Genomic DNA, 23,510 nt, shown 5'->3' on the forward strand with positions numbered 1-23,510 from the left:
CTCAGCTTTTTAAGAACCCCACGTCTGCTTTTTCCCTCAGCTATCTCTTTGTCCAAAAATATCTTGCTCTCTCTTCGATTCTCTAGGATGCCAAACAGATTTCCAGGAGCCTTGAGCCAGGATTGGGAGCCAGTGGTTCTCCACAAGTCGAAGCCCAAAGCGCAAGAGCTTCGTGATCCAAAGGCCGTGAACAAGGCTATCCGGTCAGGCGCGCCAGTCCAGACCTTGAAGAAGTTCGATGGCGGTGCGAACAAGAAGGCGGCTCCGATCATGAACACGAGGAAGCTGGATGAAGGAACGGAGCCGGCGGCGTTGGACAGGGTATCGGTGGATGTGAGACAGTTGATACAGAAAGCGAGGTTGGAGAAGAAGATGAGCCAAGCGGAGCTGGCTAAGCTGATAAACGAGAGGCCTCAGGTGGTTCAGGAGTACGAGAACGGTAAGGCAGTGCCGAACCAGGCGGTGCTTGCGAAGATGGAGAAGGTTCTAGGTGTCAAGCTTAGAGGAAAGATCAGCAAGTGATGTTGGTTGTTGTTCTTACTGGTGTCTTCTCCGTCGCTCGTGATTTGGATTTAGTGCCTCGTGGTGAAAAAGTTTGTAAATGTTAGCAAAAAATAATAATAATATGATAAGAACTTTAGAGTGAGAGAAAATGTTTATCCATTTTCTTATTGTTCTTTCAATTATTGGGGAGTTTCTAGGTTTGATCTACCAATCTCTTAAAAGGGCAATTACGATTGGGGTGGGGGGAAGAATGATATGGTGCAATTTTATGAGACGCAATGACCTTATTGTGTTTGCATATGATGTAATTTGGATGTCTAGTAGTTATTGATGATATATATATATATATATATATGGGCAAATAGTTTCCCTTAATTGTGTATATGATTAATTCTCGAATCTGAGTTCGTCCGTTTGGCCAAGTGATTTTATAAAACACAAAAAATATGTTTTATATACATAGGGGGTAATTATTAATATCTCACATTCGATAACAAAAATATATGTTTTTTATTTTTAAACCATGTTGAAGAATTTGAAGACTAACTATGGAGGAACATAAACTCAATTCATTCTATGATACTCACTTTACAAGGAAAGAAAGCATAAATAAATAGCTTACAGATATGAGACAATTTCGGACTGGTACACTATCACCGGACGGAATTTCCCTTACATGGAAAGAGAATAAACTCTTACATGGAAAGTGAATAAACTACCTTGCTAGAATTACTCCTAAATCAATTATAATGAAGGCTGTATATTACACTAATTTAAGGAAGTAAACAGAGGATGCTAAATATGGGGAGGAACGCACAGGATGGAAGGCGACGTGGGCTTGATTTCCAACACTCCCCCTCAAGCCGCGTTGTAGATGTTGATCATTCCAAGTTTTCCTGTCAGATCTTCGAAATTAACTCGAGCAAGAGCTTTTGTGAGAATGTCAGCTGTTTGACAGTTTGTCGGAGTGTAGCTGACTTTGAAAACTCCTTCTTCAATCTTTTCCTTGATAAAGTGTCGATCTATCTCCACGTGTTTAGTTCGATCATGATGAACCGGATTCTTAGCGATACTGATGGCAGCTTGATTGTCGTAGTATAACACCATGGGATGCTTCAATGGAACCCGTAATTCTTCTAACAGCCTGTTCAACCAGATTCCCTCGCAGATACCTTGTGCCATAGCACGAAATTCTGCCTCAGCACTGCTACGGGCTACCACTGACTGTTTCTTGCTTCGCCATGTAACCAAGTTCCCCCAGACAAATGAACAATAGCCTGAAGTTGATCTCCGATCAGTCACTGAACCTACCCAATCTGCATCTGAAAAAATCCCAATCTCTTTCTTTGTTGTTCTTTGAAAGAAGAGACCCTTTCCTGGTGTCATCTTGAGGTACCTCAATATTCTGATCACAGCAGTCATGTGTTTTTCGGTTGGATTATTCATGAATTGACTTACCACACTAACGGAGAAGCCGATGTCTGGCCTTGTATGAGAAAGATAGATGAGTTTCCCCACAAGACGTTGATATCTTCCTTTATCAACTGGCGTACTTCCATCACTTTCTTCCAGTTTGACAGTTGTATCCATAGGTGTTTCTGCCGGCTTGCATCCTAGCATTCCTGTTTCATTCAATAAGTCCAGAACGTATTTGCGTTGTGAGACTGCTATACCTTTCTTTGACCTAGCAATCTCCATTCCGAGAAAGTACTTGAGGTTTCCAAGATCCTTGATCTCAAATTCCTTTGTCAGTAATTTTTTAAGTAAGTCAATTTTCTCTTCATGATCACCTGTCAAAATTATGTCGTCCACATATACAATGATAATTGCCAGCTTCCCTTCTGGGAAGTGTTTCACAAATAATGTGTGATCGGATTGACATTGAACGAAACCGTACCCTTTCACTACCTTAGTGAACTGTTCAAACCAGGCCCTGGGAGATTGTTTGAAACCATACAAGGATTTTCGGAGTCTGCAAACCTTGTTGAAGTTTGATGTCGTCTCAAGTCTAGCAGGAATGTCCATGTAAACTTCTTCCTCTAAGTCACCATTGAGGAAGGCATTCTTCACATCAAGTTGGTGAAGTGACCAATTGAGATTAACTGTTAAGGATAAAAGTACACGAATAGTATTGAGCTTGGCAACTGGAGCAAAAGTTTCTTGATAGTCAATGCCATAGGATTGGGTGAATCCTTTGGCAACCAACCGAGCCTTATACCTGTCCACATTACCATCTGCCTTGTACTTTACTGTGAAAATCCACTTACACCCAACTGGTTTCTTACCTCTTGGGAGGTCAGTAATTTCCCATGTACCATTCTTTTCCAGCGCCCGAACTTCCTCATCGACTGCCGCCTTCCACTTAGGATACTTGAAAGCTTCCTGAATATTCCGAGGAACTTGTATCTCTGTGATGCTAGAAGTGAATGCACGAAACGTAGGTGATAGCTTATCATAAGAAATAAAATTTCCAATGGGATGCTGAGTGCATGATCGAATTCCTTTCCTCCAAGCTATGGGCATATTAAGAATATCATTTTCTAACTCGGAATCAATAGTACCATCAGAAGCGTTGTTACCTGGAAGTTTGCTTGGATTAGGACCCGGTTCAGCCTCATGGGTTTGTTGAGAAAGTGATATCATTTTCTAACTCGGAATCAATAGTACCATCAGGAGCGTTGTTACCTGGAAGTTTGCTTGGATTAGGACCCGGTTCAGCCTCATGGGTTTGTTGAGAAAGTGCTCCTTCCTCCGTTTCCTCTTGGATGTGCTCCTTATCCCACAAGTCAACAATGGACTCGGGCTGATTAAATGACTCTGGAGGAATGTGATTTTCAGTGATGATGGGTGACTCACTGAATGACTCAAGATCCCAAATTTGATATTCCTGAGTTGAATTCTCCCCCTGAATATCGTTTTTGGGATAGTAAGGCTGGGTTTCAAAAAATGTGACATCCATTGAATTGTAGAATTTTCTTGTGACCGGAGAGTAACACTTGTACCCTTTTTGATTTGAAGAATACCCAAGAAAGATGCACTTGAGTGACCTAGGATCAAGTTTACTTCGATGTTGTTGATTGATATGAACAAAGACAGAGCACCCGAAAATTTTGGGTGGGACGGTGGAGATGAGACGAGTAGTCGGAAAGGATTTTAGGAGTGTTTGACAAGGTGTTTGGAATTTTAGTACCCTAGACGACATCCTATTGATGAGGTAGGCTGCCGTAAGGACAGCTTGCCCCCAGAATAATTTTGGAACATTCATGGAGAACATTAGTGATCTAGCCACCTCTAACAAATGCCTATTTTTCCTTTCAGCGATTCCGTTTTGTTGTGGGGTATCAACACATGAACTTAAGTGAACTATCCCTTCTTGTGCTAGAAATTCTCCTAGAATGGAGTTGAAATAATCCCTAGCATTATCAGACTTTAGAATTTGTATTTTTGACTGGAATTGGGTCTGAATCATATTTTTAAAATTTTTGAAAATTTGACTCGTTTCAGATTTTTCTTTCATGAGGAATACCCAAGTTAATCTAGTGTGATCATCTATGAATGAGACAAACCACCTAGTACCAGTTACATCTTTTATTCTTGACGGACCCCAGATATCGCTATGAATCATTGAGAATGGACTAGACTCTTTATAGGGTTGAATGGGAAAATGAGACCGGACTTGCTTTGATAATTGACAGATTTCGCACTCAAAGGATTTTGGATTTTTATGAAATAATGAAGGAAATAAATGCTTGAGATACATAACATTTGGATGACCTAAGCGATAGTGCCACAACATAATTGCACTATCGTTATTTTGACATGAAACCGAAAAAGAATTACTACCAATTGCCATTTGAGGTTGTTCTTGTGGATCATGGAGCTCCTTAAGGATGTAGAGTCCAGAGCATTCCTCAGCATTGCCAATCGTCTTCCCCGAATCCAAATCCTGAAATTCACAGTGAGTGGAGGAAAAATTAGTAATACACCTCTTTTCCTTAGTGAGTTTACTAATTGACAATAGATTACAGTCCAAGTTAGGAACAAGGAGAACAGAGTTGAGAGTAAGATCCCTTGATAGCACAACTGAACCTGTTCCGGCAACCTTTGATAGTGAACCATCTGCTATTCGGACTGTTAAATTATTTGGACATGAGCTATATGTATCAAAAATTGTCGCATCTCCCGTCATATGATTAGATGCTCCTGAGTCCACGATCCAAGGTTTTTTACGTTTCTTACCAACAGTAAAGGCACTCAAAAAATTACCTTTGTGAGCCAAGGTTCCGGAACCAATGAGCTGGTTGGAAGATGAGCCAGTTTGTGACTGTACTGACAAAAGAGGAGACAGTAGTTTCTGAAGCATCTCCATTTGCTCCTTATTAAAAGGGCTAGCTTCAGGTTGTGGCGATTGTTCATCGGTAGCCACATGATTGCCTCGTCCTTCTTTCTCAAGTGGTTGACGTGGCTTCCAATCTACTGGCTTTCCATGAATCTTCCAGCAAGTTTCTCTTGAGTGTCCCGGCTTTCTGCAATGATCACACCAAGGTCTACCTCCTTTAATTTTTTGACGGTTGTCAAAAGGAGCGAATTGAATCTTAAGAGCCGAGCTTTCTGCCATATTCAGTTGTTGATGGGATCCCATCATGAGATTTTTCCGACTTTCTTCGCGACGCACTTCAGAGAATGCCTCTCTGAGGCTAGGTAGAGGTTTTACTCCCATGATTCTTCCTCTGATTTCATCAAGATTTTTGTTCAAACCTAACAAAAATTTAAACACACGTTTCCCTTCGACAATCTTTTTATACAACAAACTATCTGTAACACAATTCCAGTTATGAACCTCAAACGTATCAAGTTGACGCCATAGACGAGTAAGAGTATTGAAATATTCAGTTACCGTAAGGTTTCCTTGACGCAAATCGTGGAGGATGCCTTCAATCTGGATGATTTCAGATGTGTTTTCCTTGTCTGAGAAAGTTTCTTTTGCAATGTCCCAAATTTCTTTGGCAGTATCAAATGACAGAAAATTTTCACCAATGTCAGGGGTCATAGAGTTGACTAGCCAGGACATGACCATATTATTTTCTGCTATCCACTTCTTGTAGGTTGATGCTGTGGTTTCTGGTGCCACCGAAGCTCCGGTGATGTAGTCATCTTTCTCCTTTCCCCGTATAAACATTAATATGGATTGAGACCATTGCAAATAATTTTGCCCATTCAGTTTATGGGCTGTGATTGGCAGATGAGAGGTTTCCATCTGATGAGAGGATGAAGACGATGAGATGATGATATCAGAAGTAGAGGATGATGAGTTGGTAGCCATTCCAAAGGCTGGACCGTATTTAGGCATAACCTAGAAGAATAGAATTGAGTAGAAAAAAAAAAAACTGACTAAAGATGAAGACGATGAGACAGGATTAAACCTGCTTTGATACCATGAAGAATTTGAAGACTAACTATGGAGGAACATAGACTCAATTCATTCTATGATACTCACTTTACAATGAAAGAAAGCATAAATAAATAACCTACAGATATGAGACAATTCCGGACTGGTACACTATCACCGGACTGAATTTCCCTTACATGGAAAGAGAATAAACTCTTACATGGAAAGTGAATAAACTATTACATGGAAAGAGAATAAACTCTTACATGGAAAGTGAATAAACTACCTTGCTAGAATTACTCCTAAATCAATTATAATAAAGGCTGTATATTACACTAATTTAGGGAAGTAAACAGAGGATGCTAACTATGGGGAGGAACGCACAGGATGGAAGGCGACGTGGGCTTGATTTCCAACACATGTAGACAACTTAGGAGTCATGAGGGTCTTTTAAACCTAAAAATGATCAAATTTATACAGTTGGAAGCAATATCATTACAAATTATATCATAATTGATCATCAACTCTAGGAGTCTATTTGATTCCTCACAAAAAAATGTTTATCTATTTAACCTTGCAATTTCGTAAACACAATAAAAACATTATGTATGCATAGGGGTGAGAATATCGTGTGTATATAAAAGGTGATTGTGATATCTCACAATATATATGTAAATATATAAATTCTTTTTGGTAATGTAAATGCGCTTTAAAATTGTAAGAGATCCTTCACTTAGATCAATTAATATTTACATTGGCCAGAGCAAGTTATTACGTGAAGTATCTTTTAAAGTCATTATGTATATTGTAGTTTTTTTATTACTAATTAATAAAAATTAAAGAGACAATTGTTCAACAATATTTAAATCAAAATAACAACGGGAGAATTATGTTTTAGGGGTAGATGGGCCCCAAAATTAACAAAAGGTTCATATAACTCTTCAAATTGAGTTGAAGGATATGAAATAGTAGTGGACAAATATACCATTTAAGAACACATATAAAATATTTTATAAAATTAAGTTAAATAATGTTTTTTCAATAATTTTTTTTCAATAATTTTTTTTCAAAAATACTAAATTAAATAAAAGTGGTTCTCAAAAATATTAAATTAAATTTTTTTTCAAAAATATTAAATTAAATAAAACTATTTAAAAAAATATTAAATTAAATAAATTTATTTTAAAAAAATATTAAATTAAATAAAAGTATTTTTTTTAAAAAATATTAAATTACATAAAAGTATTTTTCAAAAATATTAATTTTTTTCTCAAAATCAACAAAGGGTATTTTTTGAAATACTGAAGGATAATATCCTTCAACTCAATTTTCATACTTTCATTGAGTCTTGGACTCAATTTGAAGAGTTACACGGACCTTTTGTTAATTTGGGGGTCCATCTACCCCTAAAACATAATTCTCCCTATAACAAACTCATTTGTTGAATTTAAATAAAAACCTAAAGTACATACATAAAATTGAAACTAAGGAGTGGTCTAAAATATTTAATAGAACTAACATATAAAGGAAAGCATTTAAAGATGATCACAATTCTAATTTTTAAGTCCACTAAAAAAATAGAGGCTTGTTAAAGGGTCACTCTAGGAATAAATTGTCTTTTAAAATTAGTTAAAATCTAAAACTTTGATTTTACAATTTCAAATCAGATTTTAAGTGTATAAAATTTACTTTAAATATTTTCTATCTAGTTTTAACAATCAAACATGAGACCCATCTCTAAAATTCCTTTTCAACATTGGGATAATCAATCTAAAACTTGTTAGTCAATGATCAAGCATCAAAGGATTCAAGTAAAACCTTTAACCATCCTTTGATTGAGAACTAACTACATAGAAAATATAATTTTTATAATAAAAACCAAATGCCCAAATTAAAAACATATATGGAATAATATTCATTTAGATATGAAAGCATTTTTAATTATTTCATAGATTCTCCCCATATTTCAATTTCAGTGAGTAAGACCACGTAAACCATTCATAATATTACTAATATTAGTGAACATTGAATAAACTATAACAATTTGCTCTCAATTATATAAATATTGTATGTTATCGATCTAAGTGGCCCTGACTTTAAAATGTATCCGTATAGTTAAAAAGGATTTCACACATATATAATGTAAAAAAATATATATATATCTACTTGATGTGAGGTATCACATAATCAAACCCTTATGTAGATTGATACTTTTTACAAGATTAAATAAACTCTCGTATCAAGACAAGAGATCGGCTTTAATGTCATTTATAATGATTTACTCATTTTTCATGTAGATATTATTCATTATAGGCCCAATAAACCTTCATGCCTCTAAAACATCTTTATAAGGTTAAGAGAAACTCATAAATATATAATGTCAAAAACTTTTATCCTATGCGACGTCGGATATCATACAATAAAAATGGTCAACAAGGAAGTATGAATTCAAAGCTCAATAAAATAATAATAATAATAATAATAATAATACAATTTCATGGATAAAAAGTTTTCAAATCCAAATACAAAATCAAGAGGTATAATTTAACAATCATTTTTATAAAAATTATTGAAGTTATAAGACATTCAATAGTTTCAATTAGCATTATTTATGTAAATAGCAATTTTATATAAAATAAAATTAAAATTATTTCAAAATATTTTTTATTCAAGCTATAAAATAACAAATGGTGGTCAGTTCAATGAAACTTTACAAATGGATGACTAGTTTTAAATATTATTAATTTTTTTAAGGTAGCTGAAATCAAACTTTCTAATACTTGTAACATCCTCAGGAAGTTGAGGTTCAATGCAATTACATTATCCACCAAAGGAATATAATAGTTGACAATAATTTGACACAAATAAAACACTTGATAATTTTAAATATTAATCATGATAATACATTTGATAATTAAAGATTTAGATTTAAAATTTGAGTTTTATTATTTAGAGGTTTAGGATATAATATTTTTCATATCAATGCTAAATAAAAAATTTAATTATTTTGTAAACCTTATCACAAGAAAAAAAATATATATATATATTTGTCACATTATTTTATTATTTATATTATTCTAAATTTTAATTTTTCACTTCAAGATTATAACATGATTTTAGTTTTTGCTTATGATTCCAAAAACTTTACCTTGATTCTAACTTTTTTGCTTTGGTAAAATTTTAAATTTCATATTTACATAAAATAATATATATGACACAAGAATTATATTTTACATTTTATATTATTTTTTTCCTAATTTTATTAGCAATTAAATATTTAATAAAAAAAATTCACTTGTTATAATTTATTCTCTTGAATTAGGATACTCCACTTCCTTGATCCTTGATCATTTTCCACTTGTTATCAAACTAATATTAGGTTCCACATTATGTGAAGAATTTACCCCCATAAGACTTGTTTGTAGAAAGGATATCCATTAGTAACTCCAATTATGAGTTTATCATTCTTGGAAATAGAAGTCCCTACCCAAAAAAATTAGTGGAGTATACTATCTCCACTAACAAGGTTCTAATTTTGTTGGGTGCCTAGTGATATAAATGAGTAGCACCTATGAAGCATGTCAAACATGAAGCAATAAATTAAATAAAAAAACATTTGTTATGTTGTTTTATTGTTTGGTGTCAAAGTCATAGTGAATGATCATAATTTTATTTTTATTTTTTATTTTTTATAATTCTAGCTTTTTGTTTAGTTAAAATTCTTGATGGTTCAATATCAAATTTTTACTTTTTGAAATTTATTTTCTTCCATTTCCATAACCATAGTCAATTTCCACTTGCTATCATAGGATATTTGGTTATTAGATGGATGACCTTTATTTTTAAAAAATGACTCCATATTACCTTTTTTTTTTTTCTCTCAAAATCACATTTCTCTCTAATTTTTGAATCATTTCACTCTTTGTCTTCCAAAAAAATTTGTATTCTCTCTACACTTTCTCCTGTTGAATTTTTCAATGAAGTATAAACTTGTAATAAAGATGAATTATACTTCCTCCCATTAAATTTTTCGATGAAGTTCATACTCGAAACAAAGATGAACAAAGAAAAATCTTTTACAACTCTTATCTTTCCTCTTGCACTTATCATGAAAAATAAAATATAAAAGGGTGTTTTTAGTTCCCAAAATTTGTTTACTGTTTCAATGCATGGCTATATCATTTTTTTTCCTTAAAAAATCTACTAAATATTATTTTGAAATAATTTTAAGGGATTTTTTATAAACAAAAATTTAAAACTTATTTTGTTTGAAAAAACCATTCAAATTCTAGAAATTGCTTTTAACTTTCCCAAATTACTGCCCATTAATGACTTACCTTACAGATATAGCTTGTATGTCATGGCATTAGTTCCAATTTGATGTAGTAGAAACAGATTTTAATTATTTGTATCACTCTTTCAAAAAAATATTTGTAAAAAATAATTATTATAAAAATAATTTAAGAATTTTTAAAAGTTGAAAAAATGTTTCCAAAAATAATAATTTGTTTCGATGTAATAACATCATATAAAGATTACCTTTCAAAAAACCAGTTTGAATATAAATTTTAAAATTTAAGATTTATATTCTTTAGAAGACAATTTTAAGATTTTCACTTTTTTTTATAAAAAAAATCCCGAAACCAACATTCATCCACAGATGCTCCGCCTACATATAAAACTTGACAAAGAGATGAAAGATTTGAGGATCCAGAATTCGGCTTCTCCTATGAATAAGATTTTAGCTCTAGGTCAAAAGTATCAAAAGTAAAGGCCAACGACAAAAACAGGGCTCCATGATAAAAAAAGGACCTTGACAGAAAAAATATACAATCCTCTAATAAATTTTCTGGTGTTTTAACTTGCAGACTATTGAGTATGGTAAGTGGGGGGAGCAGCTGCAGCGTAGTCATATGCGTTGTAGCTAGTCTGTCCTCCATACGAGCCACTGGCCCTCATCCCACCAGCTCCCATATCATCCACTGAGAGTGAGTAGTGCTGTTGAGGAATGGTGGGCGTTTGGGGGTGAGGCCCACCGTAGGTAGATGCATAAGGGGGTGGGGTGGGACCATCATAGACACCTTGAGCAGGGTAGCTGAATGGGCCAGAATATCTCCCCGCTGGGCTGTGCTGGGGAGGAGGAGCTGGGTTCCTTCTGCCGAAAGACGGGTAAGTGGAGTTTGAAAATTTAGGTGCTTTGGCTGGACGGAAAGCTGAAGGTCCACTACCCCGGCCACTGCCACTCCCACTGCCACCACCATGGGCTCGCTTATTGGGAGGCTTGCTTGCACCTGCTGAACTCTTCTTTCTCTCTACCTTGGCTTTCTCCAGCTGGGTTGCCCGTTTCCTTAAGCTATCAATGGAGAACTCTGATTCGAGCTTGTGGTCTTCCACACATTTGATTATGGTTTTTATTGAATTTAACTCTACGTTCCCAGACTCTTCCTGAAACATCAACCAGATTAACAAAATTTGCAGATGGTAAATCAGTATTGAAGAAACTATTGGGAATTGAGAAAGATAAGAAGATGCAAAACATACCGTTGCTGCAGTGCTATAGTTGCCATTCTTCAAAATAGTTGTAGCATTCTTCCTTGAGTTATGGAGATAAGACTTGAGCAGAGAGACAGGTGAAAACCGTTCAGTCAACCCAGACTCAGAAGCAAAATACACTGCCTCAATCTCTTTACCACTTTTCACCAATTCATCAATTATATCTGTGAAAACACAAGTTCCTTCAATGAAGCATATTCAGTGAAATGCATCCTCTAATGAGACACATCTGTTTAAGAAATGAAATTAGAACTGAAAGCAAACTATTTGTATTTTGTTGTTATCCTACCTCATTTTTCTCTAACATTAGTAACTCAACAACACACAATAAACCAAACCATATAGTTCAACCATTCAGTGTCAACTATACAATCCCCATGTCCAAATTGATGTCTTGCGCTAAGCTAAAAGACCAGAATCTCATAATACCTCATTAGCTATGCCAGAAACAAATATTCCAACAAGTGAATGTTTTTCCCTTTTTCTTTTTTGATATACAAGACATATAAAATGTACCAAAGCTTCTGCCCTCATTCCTATTTCTTCTTGTTAATTTATCCTCAACTAGAGTTCATAATCAACTTTGAGAAATCTAGTATCACCTTCTAGGGTGGGAATTGAACACACAGTCAATCATATGACAAGAACATACATTTCTTTGGATTTAGCAGACATATGATAAATCCAGGTGGCAGGTGGGGGAATAGACACAAACATTAGTTGACTATAATTCAAGAAACAATGCACCCTTGACTTTAATTTCCAGCCATATTGCATTCTCTATTTTCCTTGTGTTCTTAATTTCTCAAGGTTTCATTTTCTTCTACTTGACTTTCCCCTAAATTGTAGTCATATGGATTATAGCACCTTTATGATAGGCAAATATTAATATATCACCAGTGCCTACACAAGAGGGCACAATAGCATATGGATAATAGCAACTTGTTAAAATCCATTCAAGCATATTAATTTCTTGACCCAGAAAGGCTCCATCAAATCATGAATAATTACATAAACAAATGGTTTACTTTTGTATGAAGAATGTTTCAACTTTAGATAATAAAAAACAAAAATTTTAAAAATAAATTTCATATTCATAACACCAACCATTCTCCCTATAATTATCAAAACATTTTTAATTTAAGCATCTCTATTTATGTGTTGCTTTACATTATGAACTGATTCATTGAAGTAGTGGTTATCACCAAAAAATAAAAAATAAAAATAAAAAAATGGAAAAGAAATTAATCAAAAAATCTATATTTGAGAACTCCATATGCTAGAGGTGAGGTTTGCAGAAGGGAAACGTGGAGCTCTTAAATGAGTTTGAGAAACGAATGAGCTTATGGTAGGAAATAGGAGGATGTCACATCGGCATGATTTACAGTGAGGAAAAATACCTTTAAAGTTGTGGCTTCAGTCTACCATTTCTACTAAAAAAAGGCAACAAAATATACAACCAATGGACAATAACACACTAAAATCAAAGATTTGAGAGGTTGCATCATTATTTTTTATTTTTTTGATAGGCAAAAACGTTTTTATTCGAATAGTGCCTAAACAAAAAAAGGTGCAAACCATGCCCACATGGGTATAAAAGGGGCAACCAACTGAAGCACATATGGGAGGGAGAGAGCAGGAATTTAGAAAGGAAGTAGGTCTTTGAGTTCTAGGTCAAGTCCTTTTTTAAAAGTGGAAAAGAACTTCTCAGGATGAACATGAGGCAGCATGCAATGATACTATTCAGGCAGGAAATAGTCTTTCTAGAGTACAATTACTCTTGAAGATCTCTAGGTGATTTCATCTTTGTGCATTTGTGTGGTTTCATTCTAAACTTGACTCAAAATCCGTCACAGAATCAACATTTTATCACCACAGCTAATGCTTAATTTCCATCATGTCAGCTAGGCATGAGATGAACATCAAATCATTCAATATAAAGATTTCCAGCAAAAAATTTGGACTAAACCAAGTTTGGGATGGGTGATGCATATTGGTTGTCATCAGTCTGGCCTGACTGGCTCCTTATCAAATTAAAAACTCTAACAAGATTATGGGATTAGCATCATAGAGAAGTGATTAAATAAGCTTATCATCACATGTAAGATGGTAGATGTTTCTTTGATAAGCAAAATATAGTAAAAACACCAAAAGTTGGCAAACCCAGCACATTTGGAAAAAAGGGGACCCAAAGAACAGACCAAGGTCCAACAAGGGTCCCAAGCATGAATTCAAACCAACAAATGGCTATCCAAAAAAATTCATATCACACCTTAGGACCCCTATTGTGACAACAGTTACTACACATCCTACATCATAAAATGCTATCAACAAAACAAACCTTTATCAAGCATATCACCATGACCTGGTACAGAACCAATCTTCACTTTTCAACATCCATAACAAATTAAGAAAAGCGTTCTAACAGCAGTTACACAGCCCCTGAATGTGTTAGATAGCTGTAAGTGAAAGAAGGGTACTAAGTTGCTGGGAATGTGGCCAGCTAGTTTACTTGTTTGTATTCCCATCTGAAATACTACTTGAAAGTCCATATTAAGAAACAAGAAGCAAGCTACCTAGTTTATTTACCCTAACTGCTTAAACAAATCAATCTCCCACTTCTACAAACTACAATGCTCTAACTCCAATCTACAGAATTTAAATGAAATCAGGGTGGACCTTAGGGCTCCTGTCTCTCATGCCAATGCAGAATTGGGGGTTCACAAAAACCTTTACAAATTTGTGCAAGAGCCAGCAGATCATCCACTCTTCTCTGAAGCAAAGAAGGTTAACATTTCAAAGTAGCGTCAAATGCCTAGGTTTGTAGAAAAAAATGAATTAGAAGATGATTGCCTAGCAGAAGCAGCCCTTAATGCACATGATTCTAGCGTATGGTCGCCAAGGAAAAGAGCTTTCAGCCATAACACAGACAACTCCAACCATTCAAGAAATTTTCAATTACACCATCCTGTTGTACCAAAACAAGTATAAGGAAACAACTTTTTGTACTTTCCTCTTCCTTTTCTTAACAAAACCACTTGCCAACTAAAAAGAAACCCTATGTTGAACAAGACAAAACCCAGAAAATTCTCAAAATGGGAAAAAGAGAATCTCAGAGTGCTCAAGTTACAACACAATAAAGCAATATATGCTAACAAACTCTTTGTTTGACAATATAAACACCCACTAACCAAGATGCACCCTCTTCTCATCAACTGATTAATGGTTAAGAATTTAGCATGAGATGCCTCTTGCACAAAGAAACATGACTCAAATGAGATGTTTGGAACTGAAACTATCAAATCCACAAAAGTGGGAGTAGTGCAACACCAGGTGAGCTTGACAGAGGTGGATAAAGTGGGTAGTTACTTAAGTCCTTGTCCTGGACAATCATCTAATCATCTTAGAAGTCCTAGTATGGCGTAGGCAAGTATCCCTTTCCTTGATGTATTCCTTACCCAGTTAAGGGATCTTCTATATCATACATCTTTAAAGAGAAAAAAACATGCCATGCTAAAATTGCATTAGCTATACATGCAAAATTTTTAAAAATAAAAGATACAAAAAATTGACACTTCTTATCTATCTATAATAACTACTAAGTACCAAAAAGTTCCAATGTTCCATATTTTAGGAAATTCAATAAAACATCATGTAGTGATGCAATTTCACAATTCACATCATGATCCTTCAGCTTATATAGGACTGCATGCAAAGCTTTCTCAATTAAAAACCTAGAAAAAGCAAGCATCATCAAGTTAGAAGCGTCAAAACAAAAAAGAAACTAGAGAATAGGCTTGAGAAGATTCAATGTGATCTCTTATCAGGGAGCAAGCATAAAAGAGGCAGTATCATCTGGTCAAATAGTTAGCACTTGCTACTATAATCACAAAGCTGATTTGGGTATTGGGATCCTTTCAATCATTAATAAGGTCTTGTTTGGGAAGTGATTTTGATCATGAGCAGGGAAGCATGACAACCCAGGGAGGCAAGTTATTACAGGAAAGTTTGGAGAGATGGAGAGAAATGGAGTTCCAAGGAGGGGAAAGAGAAGTATAGAATGGAAACCTATCGAAAGCTATCGGGAAGAGTTAGAATATTTCTGACCCTTGCTGCATATTTAGATGGGTAATGACCTGACTAGATTTTGGCATGCTGTGTTGTGTTGGGAGTTAGAGCCTAAAGACTGTTTTCCAGTTCTTTTTCGCACCAGTTTTCAAAAAGATGCTTTAGTGGCAGATGTTTGGGTAGCTTAGAAACCTAAGCTCATTAGAATCATTATTTGATGATGGCGGCATTTCTATAGCATATCCAGTCTTCAGATGATAAAAGGGGACCCTTATTGGCTATCTTTGAGGTTGGAGTCTTGGAGAAGGATCCTTTTTTTTTCAGTCAAGTCCTGTGACTCTCTTTCCTTGGGCTCTCCCTGTTCGTTCCTGCTGAGGGAGATTTGAGCACCAACAGCACTGCTAGACGTTGGCTCTTCTTTTGGTAGGTAGCATTGGAGAGGATTCTTACATTTGATTAGCTTAGAGGACAAGGTCAATTGCTTGCTAATTAGCATTGGTTGTGCAAATTTGAGGAAGAGTCTACAAATTGAAGCTAAGGAGTTGGTCCTAAAAATCTTTATTTGGTTGATCTAGTGGTTCCGTTAAGTTTCATAGAATATTTCTCAGTATTTGTCTTAGATTTTATAGATAGTTTAGGAGCAGTTGAGGCTTGTTAGTGATTCCTCTAGTTCTTTTTCATTGTTTTTTTTTTCTTTTCTTTAGTGTCTTTCTATACTTCTTGAGTACTACGGTTGTGCCTCTTTTTTCAAATATACCAATTAACATATTTTTCTAATTTTCTTACAGAAATTTGAGACGTTTCATTTTCAATATTAAAATTGAAAACTCTGTAGATTAACAACAAACAAACAGTGGCAACTATGGTAAACCATATAGATGTACTTTTTATCACAAAACATCATGAATGAACTTGTCCTTGCACAATAAAAAACCGCAATCCAAATACTAACAAGTAAACCTTGCAACAGACCATAACCACAACCAAATTTCAACCAAACAAAGACGTTAACATTTAAGTCCACACATATATACATTGCTCGCCAAGAAATAATTAGTAAGTCAGAAGCAAACCTCCCATTTTCTCCCCAAATCCTAATGCAATGGCCAGCTTCGGCATATCCCTCCTTGAGGCAAACTCCAGCACCTGTTTCCTTAAAAACTCCTCATCAAACTTTGGCTTCAACCCGAACCCAGCTACCATTTGCATAAACATAGCTGCCTCTGTTGGACCAATCATGCTCCCTTCCCCTCCATCACCCATCTTTCCCTTCCACAACTCAGCAACTCTGGCCGCCCTCTCCACCACGCTCCTGGCAAATGCAGGCTTTGGCACCGTCTTCCCACCCAACTCCGCTGCAGGAAACAATGCCTGCATCAGCATTCCGCATGCCCAACGCTTGTCCGGAATCCCAACTTTCCCCGATTTCTGTGAAACGAATTCTTCCACTGCATCTAACACCAACCGTGCCGAGTCCACCGACTCCTCCATCGCGGACACAATCTCCGATCTTAACGACATCGACTCCTTCCGCTTCGACACCATAAACCTCAACAAACCTGAAGAATCCATCTTGCGGCAGTAAGATTTCAAACACTCCGATAATTCAGCATTTTCAGGGACGGCCTTCTCGAACTCGGAGAGCGCTGCCTCCCTCTGCTCCTCGATGCGGGCGGCAGCAGATGACTCGCGCTCGGGTATAGAATTTTCGCGCTGGTCAAGGGATTCGAGGGTTTTCTTGGAGTCAGATTCTAGGGCTTGGAATTTGGAGTCAAGGGAACTGGATTTCTGGGAAAGGGAGTGCTGGAGGGAAGAGAAATGATTGGAGAGAGTTTTGTAGAGTTGGGTGCATGTGGATAGAATCGTCTTTTGGGCTTCCAGAGAGTCGAATAGTTTTTGAACTCGGTCGGTGTCGATAGCCATTGGCGAAGAGTTGGGAGAAATTTGAGCTTGCTGCTGGTGCGAAGATTTTCTGAAGCTAAAAACCCTAAACCCTAATCGCGAGCAGAACAAGAGTAGTGTTCATTTTTATGTGTTAATATGTTGGGTATATCCTTCTCTCTTTTCTGCTAAATTGTGGGGGATTTTGATGACACGCAAACGACGTCGTTTTCAGGATGTGAAAACAGCGCTTTCTTAGAAAACATGGTCCGAACCCAAATAAAACAGCGGCATGAACCACCATGTGCCGCTCCGGCCAGAGCGCAAAACCTATTTACTTAAATACATAATCAAATAAAATTGTGTGGCCATGTGTCAATGTTCTTGTGGAAACATTATTTTTCTCCACAATTTGTTGCGTCCTTGATTATTCTTTTTCCTTCTTGGTTCTGACCATTTTGATTTTGAAGAACCTCCAAGGAGTTGGAAACAAATTTTGCCAAAATTAAAAGTTTGGTTTAGCATTGAATTTGTTCAACCCCTAGAACATAGTGTTCAAATCAAAATGGAGAAGTTTATCCTTCCATTCCTATATTATAGACACCTTACAAGTTACAACTCCCCCAAAAAAAAAAAAAAATTACGGAGCAAAAATTTTTATTGTGTGAGTCAAAACACCCTAACTCAGTAAAAAATGTTAAGATGTATGAGTTATTTTTTTTATGATCCCTTAACTTGGTCCGGTATTGTGAAAGATTATGTTAGTCTAAGAGAGGTTGGTGGGAGAGATTTTCGTTAAAAGAAACAAAGTTATCACTTATAAGGACAAAGTGGAAGCTTTTATAAGTTGAATCACACTTTCCAATAATTTTAGCACAATAGAGATTTTGTTGAGGAAACTCTAATTTTATTAATCTAAAGGATATTGATTCGCTTCACATTTCAATTGTGTCAATTTCATTTATGCTGTAAATCATCAAAATCACCTATCTTTGAGGTTTTGTTAAAGAAATCTTATTATAGCAACCTTGAAAGGTGATTAACCACTCGTAACCACAAAATTCCACAATTGCTCCTTGTTAGTGTACATTTCCTCCACATGTTTCAAACTTAAGCACACCTTAGACAAATATCCTTAAATAAGGTTATAAGCATAATATTTGATAACATACTTTTTAGACATGCCTCTTTGTGGTTGAGGAGGTTATACGAGATTTGATAACTTGGACAAATCTTTAAAGACTTATGGTGTCATCAACTTAGCGAATATAAAGTATAAATCCCTCAAGGTTACTTATACTTTTCTTGAGTTGCTATAGTTTGCCAATTTGTTCTATATCTTTTTCCTTCGGAATCCATTAGTGTTGCTTCAAATTTTTTGTTATTTACATTAGTTGCTACCACCATTTGAAAGACAAATGTTGTCAAGTTCTCTTGTGGGCTAGCACATTTCATAGGCCTTAGTAAAAGTCTCTTCTATGATAAGTGACTTCATTTTATGAAGAGACATGTACAAGCCTGAGCTCACTAGCAAACCATACTTGAAGGTTATCTAAGTCGTGACATTGTCAAATTTTTCTACTTGGAACAAGGGCATGATAAATTACTTAACATAGTCTCTTATGCTCTCACATTTATTTGTTTGAATATTAAAGTGGGAATTCATGTCTCTCCTTCGGTGAGAAGAGCATATGTATTAGGATACAAATTCCATGCACAAATCTTAAAAAAAAAATTGATTCATTAGAGAGATTGTGAAATCACACAAAAGCAAGCCCTTGCAAGATAGTCGGTCAGAATCACCTTGCAGAATAGGGCATCATTTCCTTGTATCAAAATCCCAAGGTGTCGAAAATGCATTAGATCCCCTATCTCATATTAAGGATGAAACTTAGAGAATATTAGTCGACTAATGTGCTTGCTTCAACAATTTTAGTAATAAATAAACTACTTCGTTAAGTCTGCCAATTTTTTCGTGAAGTAGGCATATTAAATACACCTACGATTCGTTTATTTAATTATGTTTTCTAAAAATAATGAGATGGTCATCTCATCCAAGATGTAGAAGAGATTTAAAAATTGTAAGGATAAGTCTTGATTTAAAGAGGTGATTCTAAAATGATCAAGGTATTTTTATGTTTATCATTAGAAAAAAAAAAAAAAAAGACATATCTAGAAGGAAAGAGGAGAAGAACTAATTGCTTATTTGGAAACACTTTTTTTTTTTTTAAATGGAAAAATGATAGTAAATCTAATATGAAAGTAACTTTCACATGGGATACAAAACTCTTAGAAAATTATAATAAAATAATAATGATTTTTTTTTTTATTTTTTTTTCTAAATCGGGACATCAAATCATTTTTACCATCTCAAATTTTAAAATTTTTGAAAATATTTTAAAAATATATAAGATAAATATACAGTGTTTGTATAAATTTTTTATTTTTTATATAAGAGTTACTATTAGTTTTAAAAATTAAAAACATAAAATTTATTTGAATCAATAGAACCAATTATACATATTTGTATAAATTAATATGTGTACCGTTGTGAATTAAATTATTGTATTTTTCAATTATAATTGAGTGTGAAAGTCCATTTGATAAACCTTTTGTTTTCAAAATAAAAAATAATAGTATTTTTTTTTTTTGTGTAAAATATAAAAACCCTCATAAGCTTATGTTCATAAAGTAATGATTTAAAAAAAATTGAGGTGTTAAAAAAATTTAATTTACGATTTAAAATTAATTTTTTTTAAATGATGTTTAAATGTCCAAAAAAAATATGAATTTTAAATTTTAGAATGAATTGAACCAAATCAAACCAACGTTAATCAAATCAATTTGATTGAGTGATTAAATTAGTGTTAATGAATTTCAATGATTTAAAATCATTTTCCTAACAATTTCTTAATTGAAGTGGGCTATGTTGGATCCTCATATTGATTGTATCCAATTATTAGAAAGGAATCGCATGTTGAATCATATGAAGAAATTATGTCAAACATTTCTATAGAAAGGGAACATACAGAATCTGAACTAACCTGATTCCATTTTGAGTGTTGAATGAACAAAGTATGGATCTTCTAAGACTGTGGAGGACACCACCTTTTTCTAGATTCTTTCAAACGATGTGAGCGGGAGAGAAAACGAGTCTATTCTTATTTCAAATGATGTGATAAGACTGAACAGACATTTTGAGTGTTGAATGAACAAAGTATGGATCTTCTAAGACTGTGGAGGGCACCACCTCTTTCTGAATTCTCTCAGACGAGCGGGAGAGAAAACGAGTCTGTTCTTATTTCAAATGATGTGATAAGATTGAACAGATACTTAGCCTTTGGTTTTATACCCCCATGCCTTAGGACCATACCCTTTGGCTATTGGGCCTCACAAGTCTTAGGCCCATCATCTAAGGCCCGTGATGGCAATGGGCTCTACACATAAGATGACCCATATTATGGAAAACTGATACAAAATAAATATCAATAAGCGAATAGCTTAGTCATGTATCATTGTTAAATATGTGAGTCCATATCTCAACAAGCTATTGCACGAGCACTAGAAGTGGAAATTTTCATTTCATCTTGTACTCAATTTCAAATGCATAAGCTCACAAAAGGGCAAATTGATTTGGCCAGCAGATGGAGTGACGTGGGACGCGTTCTTTGTCATTATCTTTGTTGAGATTCAAAGGGTATTATCATTCTATGATGCCCAACGAGTCAGCATAATTTTTCAAAGAATTTGTCAGGTTGCAACTTGCTCCAGCATTTACTTCCTATTAAGAAACCTCTAGACAAGAAAAATGGAATGAAAATGACTTTAGTTAAAGTAATCAGGATCTAGCCCACTGTGGTTGACTAAGAGCCAAAAGAAGCTAAGCCATTTCCGCAACTAAAAATCAACCAACACCCAGTTAGCTCAAACCTGCAGACTGCCTGCAATGAAGCTGCTACTGCAGACCGACCTGGATCACAAAGCAGGGAATGACCTATGTTTAATACGGGAAAGGGTCACTAAAATGAGGATGATCGAATGTTATAAAAAGCTCAACCTACCTCACGGATGAAAGCTTGGCTCGATCTAAGAGCCAAGCTCTTTTTTCCAAGGCTAACCCCTTTCATAGCATGTGAATTCCCTTTGGAAAAAGGAAAGAAAAATACTGAAAGATTCCTTAGGCTTTTAATGGGATGTGTATCTTTCACAACCTTTTTCCATTTTTTTCTTTAAGAAAAGGCTTAGATGGCAGAGGCCCAAATGATGAATTTCCTCAGGGCATCTCAACTTGGTGGATAAAGTGTGGGAAATGGTCGAGAACAATGAACTTTTCTACTTTATTTCATATAAAGTCTGGTTAATTAATGAGCTTTGTTCTTGATCTTGGTCAATCCCAAATCTCTCTGCTAAAATCCTACAAACAAAAGCGAAAGACTCGCAGAAAAACCAAAGCAAAAAAGGAGAACATGCTTGTCAAGAATATGCTAACACACACTTCGAGAAATGGGGAAGAGATCATTTGGATCTTGAAAAACAAGAGAGCATGCTTGTTGATTAAGAATCATCAATCAAACTCTGAGAGAATATATAATACTAACGCATTAAACTCACTATAGAATAAGCTTCCAATCAAATGATCAAAAACAAACTATATGAACACATGAAGTTCTTTTGAGCTTTCCTTACATCGTCCCTTCCTTTAGAAAGATCCTGGAAGGAACAGCATACCGAGCAGAGAATGATCGGGAGTGGTAATCAGGTTCATCCCAGAGTGACCCTTGATCAAAATTCTGAGAATAAGAGTACGGATCGTAGGTAACCTTCACAGAGCCCCAAGGCTGAAATATCTTCTCCTTTTCTTTCTTAAACTTTCTCCATAACACTTTCCACCTTAGCTTGCAGGATTCAGTGGCTGAGGAAGCTAATTTGGTGGATCCCATATCATCCAGGCTCGGCCCCAATCGAATAGTCCTGCTGCACAAGCTGAACCAGTTCCGAATATCCATGGCAGCACAGGAGCAAGGCTTTGACTGTCGAAGCATGGACGCTGGTGACGACCAGATTGGTCCAAGTGGTTAGGCCATAGCTGGCTATGGTTGATTATAAAGCTAATGTTTTGAACTTTGAAGTGCGCTGGGCTCTCTTTGACTAGGAGGAAAAAAAAAGACCTAAGCTTGTTGACAAGTTGAATGGCTGAATAACAAATAAATAGCAAAACAAATCATGGGTATATCAGTTGTTTTTCCCCGGATTGTATGGATCCCACTCTATATATTATTACGATCACGTGACAGTTTCAGGGTTGCACTTGCACGCCACTCCCTCATGTGAGGGCTTTCTTTGAAGCCCACCCTACTCACGTGACTCCAAGGGCGTACGGGTTGGGCGTATGTTTTTACTTTTTATCTACCCACCGAGTAGCCCTTCACGTGAATCCATCGGGCATGTTTGGAACAGTGGAATAGAGAGTGAGAATGAATCAGTATGTTTGGATAGGTTGTTTAGTAAGTCAGAATTAGGAATGATTTTATTCTCATTCCTATTTTACGGGAAGTAGGAATGCATTTCGGTGATTCTAATTAACAATGAGAATGAAAATGGAAAAAAAAATGATTTGATAATAATATTCTTATACAAAGTTTAAAATAAATTATTATTTTCATTTAAAAAAAATATATTTTTAGAGTTTTATTAGTTGAATTATAATATTAAGAAAAATAATATTTACTCAATAAATAAAAATTAAACATAAAATAATAATTTTAATAAACTCGATATCATTTTCTACATTATGGTAATCAAAACATTTCATAAAAATAGATTGAAATCTTATTTATGAGTAAAATTTCATATATATTGGAATCATTTTTTATTTTAATTATTAATTGTCCTGAGAATGAATGAGAAAACAAATTAAATATTCATTCTTTATAGAAGGAATGAAGTGTTCATTTTTACTTCTCTTTTTCACATATTAAACATGCCATTAAAGTCTCAAATTAGATTTCATTCCTTTAATCTTCTATTATCGTGGATTCCTTTGCTTCTAATTTTACTTCTATTTCGACTTAACTTCACTTCAAACAAAAGTTGAACTTTACTACATCTCAAAAAT

The 23,510-nt window shown here is 35.0% G+C and overlaps 3 protein-coding genes across 4 annotated transcripts; 1 reads left to right on the plus strand and 2 right to left on the minus strand.

Annotated features, from left to right (window-relative positions):
• The first annotated feature begins 21 nt into the window (after nt 1-21).
• LOC117925205 (multiprotein-bridging factor 1c) lies at nt 22-886 on the plus strand. The gene has a single exon (XM_034844140.1). It carries the CDS (start codon nt 88-90, stop codon nt 520-522), a length of 435 nt encoding a protein of 144 aa, XP_034700031.1. The 5' UTR covers nt 22-87; the 3' UTR covers nt 523-886.
• A 3,471-nt stretch (nt 887-4,357) lies between these two features.
• On the minus strand, nt 4,358-5,884 carry LOC117924956. Its single transcript, XM_034843709.1, has 2 exons — nt 4,771-5,884; nt 4,358-4,450 (listed from the first exon to the last, which is right to left on the minus strand). Exons 1-2 carry the CDS (start codon nt 5,852-5,854, stop codon nt 4,416-4,418), a joined length of 1,119 nt encoding a protein of 372 aa, XP_034699600.1. The 5' UTR covers nt 5,855-5,884; the 3' UTR covers nt 4,358-4,415.
• Nucleotides 5,885-10,567: 4,683 nt separating this feature from the next.
• LOC117925184 (FRIGIDA-like protein 4a) lies at nt 10,568-17,573 on the minus strand. 2 transcript variants are annotated; one of them, XM_034844104.1, is made up of 3 exons: nt 16,588-17,573; nt 11,435-11,628; nt 10,568-11,338 (listed from the first exon to the last, which is right to left on the minus strand). In XM_034844104.1, exons 1-3 carry the CDS (start codon nt 17,435-17,437, stop codon nt 10,763-10,765), a joined length of 1,620 nt encoding a protein of 539 aa, XP_034699995.1. In that variant the 5' UTR covers nt 17,438-17,573; the 3' UTR covers nt 10,568-10,762. The 2 variants fall into 2 exon arrangements, with proteins under 2 accessions (XP_034699995.1, XP_034699996.1); XM_034844105.1 differs by having other exon boundaries at nt 11,435-11,610; nt 16,588-17,572.
• Between the last annotated feature and the right edge of the window lie 5,937 nt (nt 17,574-23,510).

Source organism: Vitis riparia, chromosome 11 (assembly GCF_004353265.1).
Source record: "Vitis riparia cultivar Riparia Gloire de Montpellier isolate 1030 chromosome 11, EGFV_Vit.rip_1.0, whole genome shotgun sequence".
NCBI lineage: Eukaryota > Viridiplantae > Streptophyta > Magnoliopsida > Vitales > Vitaceae > Vitis > Vitis riparia.

Excerpts from the sequence above, each read along its gene's own strand:
- LOC117925184 (XM_034844104.1), bottom strand. The coding sequence starts at position 17,437 with ATGGCTATCGACACCGACCGAGTTCAAAAACTATTCGACTCTCTGGAA. Across the intron at positions 11,629-16,587 it reads ATTTGGGGAGAAAATGGGAG|GAACTTGTGTTTTCACAGAT; the intron begins GTTTGCTTCTGA and ends GCTTCATTGAAG. Across the intron at positions 11,339-11,434 it reads ACTATAGCACTGCAGCAACG|GAAGAGTCTGGGAACGTAGA; the intron begins GTATGTTTTGCA and ends TTGATGTTTCAG.
- LOC117925205 (XM_034844140.1), top strand. The coding sequence starts at position 88 with ATGCCAAACAGATTTCCAGGAGCCTTGAGCCAGGATTGGGAGCCAGTG.
- LOC117924956 (XM_034843709.1), bottom strand. The coding sequence starts at position 5,854 with ATGCCTAAATACGGTCCAGCCTTTGGAATGGCTACCAACTCATCATCC. Across the intron at positions 4,451-4,770 it reads CGGAACCTTGGCTCACAAAG|GATTTGGATTCGGGGAAGAC; the intron begins GTAATTTTTTGA and ends TGTGAATTTCAG.